The sequence below is a fragment of the Natator depressus genome, chromosome 1, assembly GCF_965152275.1.
Source record: "Natator depressus isolate rNatDep1 chromosome 1, rNatDep2.hap1, whole genome shotgun sequence".
NCBI lineage: Eukaryota > Metazoa > Chordata > Testudines > Cheloniidae > Natator > Natator depressus.
This window is the reverse complement of record NC_134234.1, coordinates 16,468,475-16,480,539: the sequence shown is the minus strand read 5'-3', so window position 1 is coordinate 16,480,539 and position 12,065 is coordinate 16,468,475. Positions and strand designations below refer to the sequence as shown.

The window sequence follows — 12,065 nt, the reverse complement described above, 5'->3', positions numbered from 1 at the left end:
ACCTGGGGGTTCAAACAACTGTACTGGATATGCCAGACAAGAATGGCCCCTTGGAATAAAATAGGTTAAGTCATTTTTCCTGGGGAATATCTAGGAGGAGGTGAATGCAAATCCCCCACCTCTTGTTATGAACTGATCCCCCTGCCTTTTGAAATGGTGCTCTGAGGAGTGAGCCATTGTCTGCTGATCATCTGTTACTTGAGGCCAACATCAAAGGCCCATGCTTTATAAAGGAAAGACTGAACTATTCACGGGGGTGCTACTTCTGAGCTAAGGCTGTTATCAACTTGAAACCTTAGAAAAAATCCTTTGTGGGGTTTGAAGGACTGACTCCTGCCAGAGCCCATGGCTGGGGTTGGGGTTGGGGTGATCTCTGCTAAGCTTATTAGCATGCATGTTGGTTCTTGTATTGTTTTTAATGTTTTCTCTGCAATGCTTTCACCTTAAGAATAAATGTGCTTGCTTATAAAGAGCTGTGTGGTAACTTGCTGGCAATTACAGCTGTTCATAGCCTCTGGAGAGAAAGCAAAGTGCAGACGTTGGCCTGTTTAGGCAGTCTGGCTTGCTGAGAATATCACACCATAGGCAGGGAACTGTGCAGCCTGGAAAACCCTGGTCAGGAGAGAGCTCTCCACCCAAGAGAAGTGATGGCTGAGGAGTCAGGAGACTAAGAGTGGGTGCCGTTGGTGGATGCCCTGGCTGGGATGATTTAACTGGGAATTGGTCCTGCTTCAAGCAGGGGGTTGGACTAGATGACCTTCTGGGGTCCCTTCCAACCCTGATATTCTATGATTCTATGATTCTATGACTGTGGAGGGGGAATACATGTGTGGTTGCCCTGAACAACGACATTCATGGCAGCCCTAGTGCCAGGAGTGGCAGCTCAGGTAGTCCATTTCTCCCCCACACCCATCCTTCTCCAGGGACACACAAACACCAGCACGTTAAAACATGCTTCTTCCTCAAAGCCTGTTAGCAAGTTAGAAATTCCATAAATTTGAGCTAGTGGTGTCCAGCATGTACAATCTGTATTGTCTCCAGAGGATCGATTCCTTGGAGGCTGGGCTGTCTCTCTAGCTTGGACAGATGGCACTGAACACATGACAGGCTCTCAGCAAATAACAACCTCGCTGTTTCTTGGGGCCTGAGGAGAACCTTGCTCCTTACATAAGAAACACTGTGATTGACATCATAAAAAAACAAACTGCTCTGTTAGAAATTAGGTCATCCAGTCTGTCCCCTGTGTCTAATACTTGCGATGCTGTAATATTTGCAATCCCCCATGCCTGCCTTAACACACAACAAAGGAATAATTGCGTCTTTGAATTTGAAACCCCACAGCAACAATGCTTTCTCTCTCTGCCATGGTTTTCCTCACTGTGACGAGCATTAAGGTCATAATTGCCCCTTTGTTTGGCAAATCTTTCATGCCTGAGAGGGTTTAGCACAAGCCCTGATGTTCTCAGGCATGTACAGAAATGGAGCTAGAACTGTAAGCCTGGCCAGAAAGGCTGCCAATCCTCTTCCGTGTCTGGCTCTTGCTTGCAATCCTGTTTCAAGCGGGTTCTTCTGAAAGCCTGTCTAGTCACTCCACATCACAGAAGGGGCTTTCAGAAGAGCCCACCTGAGATGGAGCAAGCGACTGAAGGTAGCCCTTAGTATGGCAGGGAAGCTTGATGAGCTAGCGAGGAGACTTTGTCCCCGTCTGTTGGAATGTTCTAAGGATTGATGTGCAGCTCAGAGAAGTGTTGTCTAGGAGCATAAGGGCAGGCCCAGGTGTCAATAACTCCTGAGTATGAATCCTGGCCCTGGCACTCTCTCTTTCTCTCTGTCTCATCTTCTCCTTCTGCAAAATGGTTACACTTACTTGCCTCCTTGCCAGGGATGTTGTGAGCATTAATCAGCGACAGTATCCAAAGCAAATGAAGATGTTGAACATTCACACTGGAGCCTGTCACACTTTGCAGCTCTCACCTGTGCTGTTCAGTTTGACACCCAGAGTAGATGTTAATTTGTATCTAAAACAGTGGTTCCCAAACTCTTCAGCATCACGCCTCCTTTTTAATTTCTGAGAAACCCTCACACCCCACGCCTCTCCTTTACCATCATCCAACCCCCCCAGTCCTTGTTCCCTGAACACCCCCTCCCGGGACCCCCCACCCCTAACTGTCCCCCCGGGACCCCACTCCCTATCCAACCCCTCCTGCTCCTTGTCCCCTGACTGCCCCCTCCTGGGATCTCACCGCCTATCCAATCTCCCTGCCCCCGCACCCTGTCTCCTGACTGCCCCCCCAGAACCTCCGCCCCATCCAACCTCTCCCTGTCCCCTGACTGCCCCCCCGGCACCTCCTGCCCCTTATCCAAACCCCCTTCCCCCACTCCCCACCCACTTACCAGGCCGCTCAGAGCATCAGGACTGGCTTATTGGAAAGCCTGGGAGGTGGGTGGGCACAAGCCATGCTGCCCGCGCGGCGGCATGGCTGCAGGGGGGAGTGGACAGGAGGGGAGGGGCCGGGGGGCTAGCCTCCCCAGCCGGCAGCTCAAGGGCTGGGCAGCTTCATGCCCCCCTTGGAATTTCTTCACGCCCCCCGAGTTTGGGAACCAGTGAAAATGCTGTACTCATATAGTATGTGCAAACTCCTGGTCCACCTCTCCTGACTCTACTTCTCCGCAATAAGAACCTCACCTGATGCAAGACTACGTGGAACGCAGACATGGTTGGCTTGAATGTAGCTTCCACTGCACTGTAGGGATTTCAGTCAGTATAGTGCCTTTGTGGGAATCCCCACAGGGCACGTCCAAAGCTGTCTCACTGTGACAGCATGCATGGGCTGGGGAATGGGATGCTCTCCAGGGTACTGTACCTCACGGGAAGCTTGGTCCATAGGCGAGAACGTCTCAGAGGCGCTATTTTCTTATCTTCCGTGAAAATCCCCAAATAGTTGCACACTGAGGTGCTCTGGTGCCATGGTGATGGGCCACATCTAGATGTATGGGTAGGCAGACTTCTGAACCACGCAGCCTGCGGAAAACCATGGAGCTGAGATCTATAGCAGGCCAATCTACCTTGGTAAAAGTGAATCCTGCTGTGGAAAACCATTGTTAAGGAGCTGAAGTTCGCCCTCTAGGATGCACAAAGAGAGTGGTGCAGAGAAAGCTCCTCACTGCATCATCCTGCTTTTGAGTATAAATGAAATTTTTAAATGCCGCTTACCATATCGTTCATCTAACAATAAATAGTATTTCGCCTTTACTGCAAACAGCATCGAACCTTCTCAGGCTCTTTCCTGTGAAGCTGAGTAAGTCTTATTACATCCATATTTACAGATAGGGAAACTGAGGCATAGACTGTGACTTCCTGAAGATGGCACAGCAAGTTAGGAGACAAACCAAAAATATGACCCAGCAGTGCTGGATCCCAGTTATCTGACCACTAGACAGACTGGTACAGGGCATAGTTTGGAGAGACGCACGGGGTACAGAAAAGAAGGGGATTGACTGATGGGAAGGATTTAGTGATTCAGGACACCAGACTTGGCCCAAGAGCCAAACAGCTCTGATATAAATGAAGCCCTGGGGCAAACTCATAAATTATCAAATGGATTAACTCTAGCCTTCCCCTTCTGCATTCTTTCAGTGATTCAGGCAATAATTATTGGTCCATACCTGGCTATCCTTGTCCTTCTTTTCTTGATACCTCTGGGGATGTACTCTCCCTGCATCAGAGAGGTGGGGACTCTGGGGCCCAAACCAGCCCTCATTGGACACAGAGGAGCACCAATGGTAGGTCTGGGGGAAGATGTTTGGTATCATTCTTTCATGATCTGTATTGTAGATTGCAGATTTCCCACCCTCACCCCAAGAGCTCTGCAGTCAGCCTCTGACAGGGAATCTATAAAGGGAATCTATTCTGTTTTGGATTTGTATGCAGAAAAAGCCCTCATGATTTCATTACCAAGCACCATCAGTGCACCAGAGCTTTCCGATGATTCAGGTCAAAGAACACAAGCATTGTGGGTAGCGTGGAAGTGAGCGAAGGAGACAAGGGGAACAGTTCAGAGTGACTCTCAGGCAAAGTACTATCCCGGGATAGTTCACAGCATGAGAACAAGGCAGAAGCTGGAAGACCGTTTAAGGTGGTGATGAGAAGCTTAAAAGTTGTGTGGAAGAAGATAAGAAGCTTGTGAAGTAGGTGGAGGAAGGCAGAGATGTGGTGCAAAGATGATTTTGGGTGTGTTGGGTGGCTGAGTGGTAGGCTGAGTGGTGGCTGAGTGGAAGGCTGGGGAGGTGCAGGTTATGGTAGTCAAGGCTTGAGATAACTAGAGAGCAGACTATCATCTTGGTGGTTGGCACTGAGAGGAAGGAAGGTATTTAAAAGAAGCACCACGATTTGGTGAGAGCCTGGATGTGAGATGAAATAGCCAAAGTTGACCTTTAGGCTACAAGCCTGTATAATGGGAAGAGTGGGGATATTGTCAATAGGAACAGAGAAAGAGGAAGGTTAGAGGTACAGTGAAACTCTGCCTCGGATGTACTGATTTAAGGAGCAACGTAATGTAAACAAAGCCTCCTGCTCTGTTATCGACTGACTGAAGAGCTTGATGGTTTGGGGCTTGTCCTGCCCTCCAGCAGATTTGTAAATGATCCTGGATGCTCCTAGAGCCCTGATGGGACCTACAGGCATGAAGCAAGTATAACAGATTTTCAGCTATTGGACAAAGTGAACTTTACTGGCAATCACAGTGGGGCAGGGCAGCGGGGGTGGTTACCAAGAAACTGAAAGTATTCTTGGGAGTCATCTGGCGCTTGTCGAAACTGGCATTCCTTTATGTCATCTTCCTAGCTGGCTCCAGAAAACACTGAGATGTCATTTCAGAAGACTATTGAACATGGTGGGGATGGACTTGAGACAGACGTCACAATTAGGTAAGGGGGAAGCACCGTGTCTCAGTGTGCAACTTCCTCTGGCTAAGATTTCACTTTGCTACGACACAGATATGGGCTACGTGATGGGCTACGTCCGATCCTTTATCAACTAGTGTTTGACACAACTGCATGTCAGGCCTGCTCCTGTTCCCACTGTCACACTGTGACTTTGGTATTGATTTATTATTATTTGTATTACGCAGTGCCTAAGAGCCCTCGTCATGGACCAGAAGCCCATTGTGATAGGCACTGTGCAAAAATAGAGAACAAAGAGATGGCCCCAGCCCTAAAGACCTTACAATCTAAGCATAAGACAACAGATACAGACAGAAAGGGGAGTATAAGGAATAATTACTTTATCGTGCATCCGAGTATGTAGACAGATTACAGGAAACACATAGAAGGCAGATCTCTATCCTAACGATCTTACAAACCTCAGTGGGATTTGGATGAGGTGCAGAGAACACAGCCAAGTTGCTTGCAATTACAAAGGCATGTGAGAGCATTGTATTAGTTACTGCCAGGCTCTTGATGTTCCATTCCGAGTTGGAATCATTGCCCTTATACTGTTGGGTAGGGTGATTGGCTTTTCAGTGTTTATGTAGCACTGTGGAAGGTATGAATGTAGGCCCCCAAATCTACAAAGCGCTGAAGCACGTGCCCAAGTGCTTAGCTGAGTCAGGGCTTTGCAAAGGGTAAAATTCTGCTCTCACTTACACCATTATAAATGCAGCATTGCTCCACTGAAGTTGACAGAACTACTCCAGAATTACCCTGGTGGGAGCTAGAGCAGAACCTGGCCCATGGTCATTGCTGTATTTCTTCTTAAGATGTCAGATCTAAGTATCGTTATTTCCATTTTACAGATGGGGAAACTGAGGCACAGGGAGATGTGACCTCTCCAAGGTCACCCAGCAGGCCAGTGGCAAAGCTGGGAATAGAACCCAGGTTTCCTGACTCCCAGAGTATGTCTACACTGCAATCAGAGGTATGCCTGAAGCATATGTAACTACCTGAGCTTGCTTTAATCTAGCTAGTTTGAATAACAATAGTATTGAAACCACGGCAGTACGGGCAGCTGCATGGGTGAGCCACGCAAGTATTTACCCAGGGTCCCACATGGGCTTGTGCAGCCCATGCTGCTGAGGCTTCACTGCTGTTGTTGTTTGACCTAGCCAGATCAAAGCTAGCTTGGGTATGTCTACACATGCTGCATTCTCACCCCTGATTGCAGTGTAGACATAGTGTAGTCTAGTGTCCTGTCCCATGTGACTGCCTATGTGATAATGGATTCTACTCTAGGTGTTGTTTTCCAGAGGGTGTCCTTTTATTAATGTCCTTCATGTATAATTAGGGCCCTACCAAATTCATGGTCCATTTTGGTCAATTGCACAGTCATAGCCTTTTAAACATTGTAAATTTCATGATTTCAGCTATTTAAATCTGAAATTTCACTGTGTTGTAATTGTAGGGGTCCTGATCCAAAAAGGGGCTGTGTGAGGGAGTCGCAAGGTTATTTTAGGGGGTGGTTGTGGTATTGCTACCCTTACTTCTGCTGCCTTCGGAACTGGGGACCCAGCCAACATCTGCAGCTCTCCAGCGCCCAGCTCTGAAGGCAGTGCAGAAGTTAGGGTGGCAATACTGTGATGCCTCTAAAATAACTTTGCGATCCCCCTGCAACTCCCTTTTGGGTCAGGACCCCCAGTTTGAGAAACATTGGTCTCCCCCCGTGAAATCTGTATAGTAGAAGGTAAAAGCACACAAAAGACCAGATTTCACGGGGGGAGACCAGATTTCATGGTCCGTGACACGATTTTCATGGCTGTGAATTTGGTAGGGCCCTACATATAATTGTGGCCTTGCTGTACCGTGCTCATGTTTTGAATGTTGTCCATGTTGTGAAGAGCCCTATCCTTTTATCGTAGCTATGATGGGATTCCCTTCCTGATGCATGACAGCAACTTACAGAGGACAACAAACATCCGGGAGGTCTTTCCCAGTAACTCCACTCAGAATGCTGCATTGTTTTCCTGGGATGCCCTAGAACAGCTGAACGCAGGAAAGTGGTTCCTCAAGGTAAGATTGTTCGGAGATCTTTCTTAAAGTGCCTACTTGAAGGGATATGTGCTATGGTCGTGATCCAAAACCCACTGAAGTCGATGGGATCAGTCCCAATAATTATGCAGAAGGCAGCAACAGAGAAGTGTATTTTTGTTTACTAGTTTGTGTAACTGTGGTTCTCGATCAGGCTTTGCAATTGCATAGCAGAGATGGAGGAAAGAAGACCTAAGCTATTCATGCAAGGCATAGACACAACTCCTAGGGGGCAGGAGAGGGGAGAATGTCCACCCACTTTCTATGTCCTGATGATTTACTCCTTAGGGCAGTTGCAGAATTAATACCTTCTCAATCCCAGTCCATCTTTTTTTAATGTGGCTGCAAGACTGATATACAGAGTCAAAGACCTAGGGTTAAAATGTTAATTATGGGTGAAGGGAGAGAACATGGAGACTCATATGTTTATACCAACGACATATAGGAGATGAAAACGAGAGGAGGAACAAGGGAAAATGAACTCTTTTATCCCACTGAATGCCGACGTTAGCCTGGTTCCCCCTTAGAGAAACAGGAACTGTTTGTATGCAGCTAACTCAGCCTGACTTCTATTTATTTCCTTGTGTATTTATTTATTTTTAGGACACACCATTTTCATGCATGGGCTCACTGTCAAGTGCAGATCAAAAATTGGCAATGAATCAGTCAATTTACAAGCTAAGTAATTTCTTGAGACTTGCAGACAGTGCGAATAAACTTGTGATATTTGATCTCTACCGCCCTCCAGCGAAACATCCTTACAGGAACACCTGGATCAATACAACACTGGAAGTGATCCGTGACTCAAGGATTAACCCTCATCTGGTATGGTGCTGTCACTCCTCCCTCTCCTCTTTGTTGTGGTTTTTAGAATCGAGGTTTTGGGCCAGATCCTCATAAATCAGCATCACTCCACTGACTTCACCAATGAAAGACTTAGCTCATTACATTTTATTCTCCCACTGGTGGCTAGTTGACTCAGGGACCAGTCCAGCAAAATTATAAAAATGCATTTCCCGAAGGCCATATTGTAATACCCTTCCCCATGCTGGATAGTTACATCTCAGATCATCCCACTGATTTTAATGAGATTACTCGTGGGGGAAGGTGTGAGTAGGGTACTGCAGTCGAGCTCCATGCTAGCTATAAGATTTAAGATAAGTGTTGAGTCGGAATGAATGGTTGCCAATTGCTTTGAGATCCCTCAGTAAAAGTCTCTGTACCAAAGGCCAGATCCTCAGCTGGTGTAAACTGGTGTAGCTCCATTTACACCAGTTGAGGATCTGGCCCCATGATTGCTGAGTAGCATTGCCATTGTAGCAGTGGGTCACCTAAATGTTGCTCCTCATCTTTTCTTGATTATTCATATTACCTTTGCACCTAGGAACCCCCAGTCAGTCTCAGGACTCCAGGACCCATGTTCATGTAAAACAATCAGAAAGGGCAACCCTGGGATTTAGATCGCGCCTCTCTGCCCCTCCCATAACAATCTCAGTAGTTGGGCCAAGTTCCCAACCGGTGCAGATCACAATGGGTGTAGCTCTATGAGCTTCAAGGGAGCGATGCCGATCTGTAATTCACCCTGGGTGCAGCTCCACTGGGGGAAGCTTTAGCGTAGGTGGGGGCCTTTGTGCTAAGCACTTTAATGATATGGTCACAAGCCCTGTTGCCATCACCTGTTGAGACTTATGGCTACAAAGTTTGTGTACACAGGGCCCTGTGCCACCCCTCCCTGTCAATTTGGGATATGAATGCCATAATGAATTAGCTAGCTGTTTACCACAGCCATCTACTGTTTGGGGTTAGAACTGCCTGTGTGTCATAGGCCCTATAGTGCTAATGGAGATTCTCCATGACCTCATGTGATAAGGGACTGGCTTTTGGGGGTAGGAGGATCCAGGTTCTATCCCTGCTTCTGCCATGTGCAGTTAGGTATGGAAGTGCAAGCTTCCAAGGAGCCAAAGACATATTTCAATAGTTGCTCATCTCATCAGGCTGTATGGGGGCTAAATTCCATAGTTACCCACCTGAGCAGGCTGTGTGGGAGCTAAAGTGCATAGAGAGCTTTGGATGGAGGGTGCTACAGAAGTACTAAGTATTATGACAAATGTAGTGTCTGTTAATGATCAGTGTCTGAGGCTCCTGGGGGAGGTTAAAATCCCAGTAATGTTCCTGGCCAGATGTGCAGTGCTTTACCTGCAGCAGGGGGATTCAGTTCCTTCCTGACACCTGTGGTGATCATCCTCTGAGGTATTGCGTTTGATTTCCCTTATTTTAGCAGGTATAAATACAAATATTGGTGTGTAAAATTATCCAGTGCTTTTAAAGATCCAGATGCAGTATCTGACTCCCTGGCCTCCTGTAGCAAGGAGTTCCACAGGCTCCTTCACAGAACAGTCTAAGTCATATCACTGTAGTATTTGACAGGTTTCAGAGTAGCAGCCGTGTTAGTCTGTATCCACAAAAAGAAAAGGAGGACTTGTGGCATCTTAGAGACTAAAAAATTTATTTGAGTATAAGCTTTCGTGAGCTACAGCTCACTTCATCAGCTGTAGCTCACGAAAGCTTATGCTCAAATAAATTTGTTAGTCTCTAAGGTGCCACACGTCCTCCTTTTCTTTTTGTAGTATTTGAGCGTGTGTTTTCATTTTAAATTTACCCACTGCAAAATCAGATCCTACCTGCGTTTCAGTGTACCTGGCATGTCACGGAGTGAACCCCTCTTTCCTTGTATTATGGGACTATGTAGAAGACAAGGGACTGTTCAGGAATATCCCTGTTAATTCACTAGCTGCTGTTGTTACTCACAGGTCCTGTGGCTGGACAACACTATGAGGTCCTTTGTTCAGTCTGTAGCTCCCGGGTTTCAGCACACCATGGCCAGTAAGGCCCCAGTTGATGAGCTATTGAGAGACAATGTTGTGAAGCTCAATCTAGTCTATTCTGCAATGTCCAGTGAAGATATCCGGTAGGTAGCTGTATAAGCCTCACATAGGAGGCAAGACACTTCAGTGGAATTGCAAAAAAACCTGCACATGTAATATGCCAGTTTAGAACATGTGGTTATGTCTCCCTGTAGTGACTGGCCCGAGTGACTACAACAGCCTGGTACTTACTCCTAACTACAGGAGTAGCTCCATAAAAGTCTCAAGCTCAATCCCAACTGATGAGCATCTGCATAGGCTACTCCCAGGGGCACTGGAAGCTCCCTAGAAGTGGGGGGCCACCAGCGCCTGGACCGTGGTCCCGCCCCCCCAATTGACCCCCCTGCCCCCATTGCCACACCTGCACTCCACCCTGAGGCCCTGCCCCACCCAGCCTGTTCCCTCCAAGGCCCTGCCTCTTGCCCCGCGGCCCCACCCCTGTCACTTTTAAAAATGGAGGGTTATGCCCTCCCATGTTTTTCTTGCCTTAAGGGCGAGCGACATGGCGGAGCGGGTGGAGAGGCGCAAGTGGCGGGTGGGGCCTTGGGGGAAGAAGCAGAGCGGGGGCGGGAAGAGGCGGAGCAAGGGTGGGGGCTCGGGGTGGAGTGGGGGCAGAGCGTGGAGAGGGCCACAGGGGGAGGGGTGGAGCACAGGCAGGGTCTTATGGGGGAGGGGCGGCGTGAGGGGGGCAGGGCCATGGATCCGGGTGCCAGCTGCCTCCCCGTTTCTAGGGAGCTTCCGACACTCCTGCTCCCAGGACACAAAGGTGGCAGGCCGGCGCACCTCCAAAAAGAGGTGACTCACATCCTACATTTGCCAGCCTCTTTTATTTTGGGGAGGATTAGCCTCCCCAAATCTCTTATATGTGCGGGCCATGAGCATTTGTATGTATGTGATCATCATCTGGTGCATGTAAGTCCAACCGCCACTGAAGTTGATGTCATAGTAGGTGAATTTTTGCTGAGATCCCAGTGAATCAGTGGTAGTAATGGAAGGAGAAGCCAGGCGTCATGACTCCCTGATTTTTCCATTGATTGCAATAGGTGGTGGATCATCCCCAGAATCAGAGAGTGCTGAATGTGATGTAAATTGACACTCAGCATTAGCAATTCAACTGCTGGCGTCCTTCGATTTTATTTATGCGCAGAGCAAAGCTCCCTCCTGATTATACTAAAGTGCCTTGTTGAATCACAGCTTTGGCACCTAATAGTTTTACCTTCATTTTCAGATCCCAAATCTATTGGACTTTTCCTCTGTACTTCAGAAACCGTGCTGCAGTTGTTCTAACAGTAATTAGATTCACCATGCAGATAGCATGTAAAGGGCTGCCTTATTATAGAACAGGAGAAACTAATATGTATGGCCCTACTTCATTCACGAAATTGTGGATCCTGCAACATTTGGCTTCCCACCGCAATTTTGATTTTAATTAGCTTAGTTTGCATAGTCCACAATTTTGCATACCTTTTGAGTATGCAGTTAGTACTGCTCCAACATTCAATGCCTGCAAAATGTAAAAGGCTAAAGTGACCGGACTCGATTTCTACAGGAGTCGTTTTAAGACGTTTCGTCTTCTGAATTTTTTATTGTACCAGTCACTTTTTTTTTAATGACCGTAATTTATTTGCAGCAAAAGGTCTGGTTATCAAAAAATTAGCAGGGCATAACCTAATACTTGAGTGTTTATATTATTCCAGCAATTTTTTTCTTAAACAAATAGATCTACTCTGGGTTTTCCAAATTACCGCTGTTAATAAAGGTCCATTATTACTTTTCTGTGATTTCCCACGTCTTGTCTGCAACTCAGCTGCAAATATTTGAAGGTCATCCAGTGATTCTTATATATATTTACTTTTATTTATATGTGTATATAGATATGTAATATAGATACTTATATATAATATCGTTGGCATGGCTGAATAATGAATTGGCAAGTGACCACTGCCCCCTAGTGGATGGTTTATAGGAGACATAACCCTCCAGTACTGGACTACCACTTCTAAAATATTCTACCACTTCTAAAGTACTTTGAAAATGTAAAATCTCAAATGGAAGGGCTCACATTTCACTCAGTATTTTCTAGAATGGTTCTGTCTCGTGAAGAACTCAGCTCTGCTCTTC

The 12,065-nt window shown here is 47.0% G+C and overlaps 1 protein-coding gene across 1 annotated transcript in view; it reads left to right on the top strand.

Annotated features, from left to right (window-relative positions):
* The window catches only part of GDPD4 (glycerophosphodiester phosphodiesterase domain containing 4), an 87,664-nt gene that overhangs the window by 66,273 nt on the left and 9,326 nt on the right, over positions 1-12,065 (top strand). The window contains exons 11-15 of the mRNA XM_074955356.1: positions 3,638-3,783; positions 4,844-4,926; positions 6,852-7,002; positions 7,624-7,845; positions 9,831-9,988. Coding sequence (XP_074811457.1) covers positions 3,638-3,783; positions 4,844-4,926; positions 6,852-7,002; positions 7,624-7,845; positions 9,831-9,988 — 760 coding nt within the window. The remainder of the gene's footprint in view (positions 1-3,637; positions 3,784-4,843; positions 4,927-6,851; positions 7,003-7,623; positions 7,846-9,830; positions 9,989-12,065) is intronic.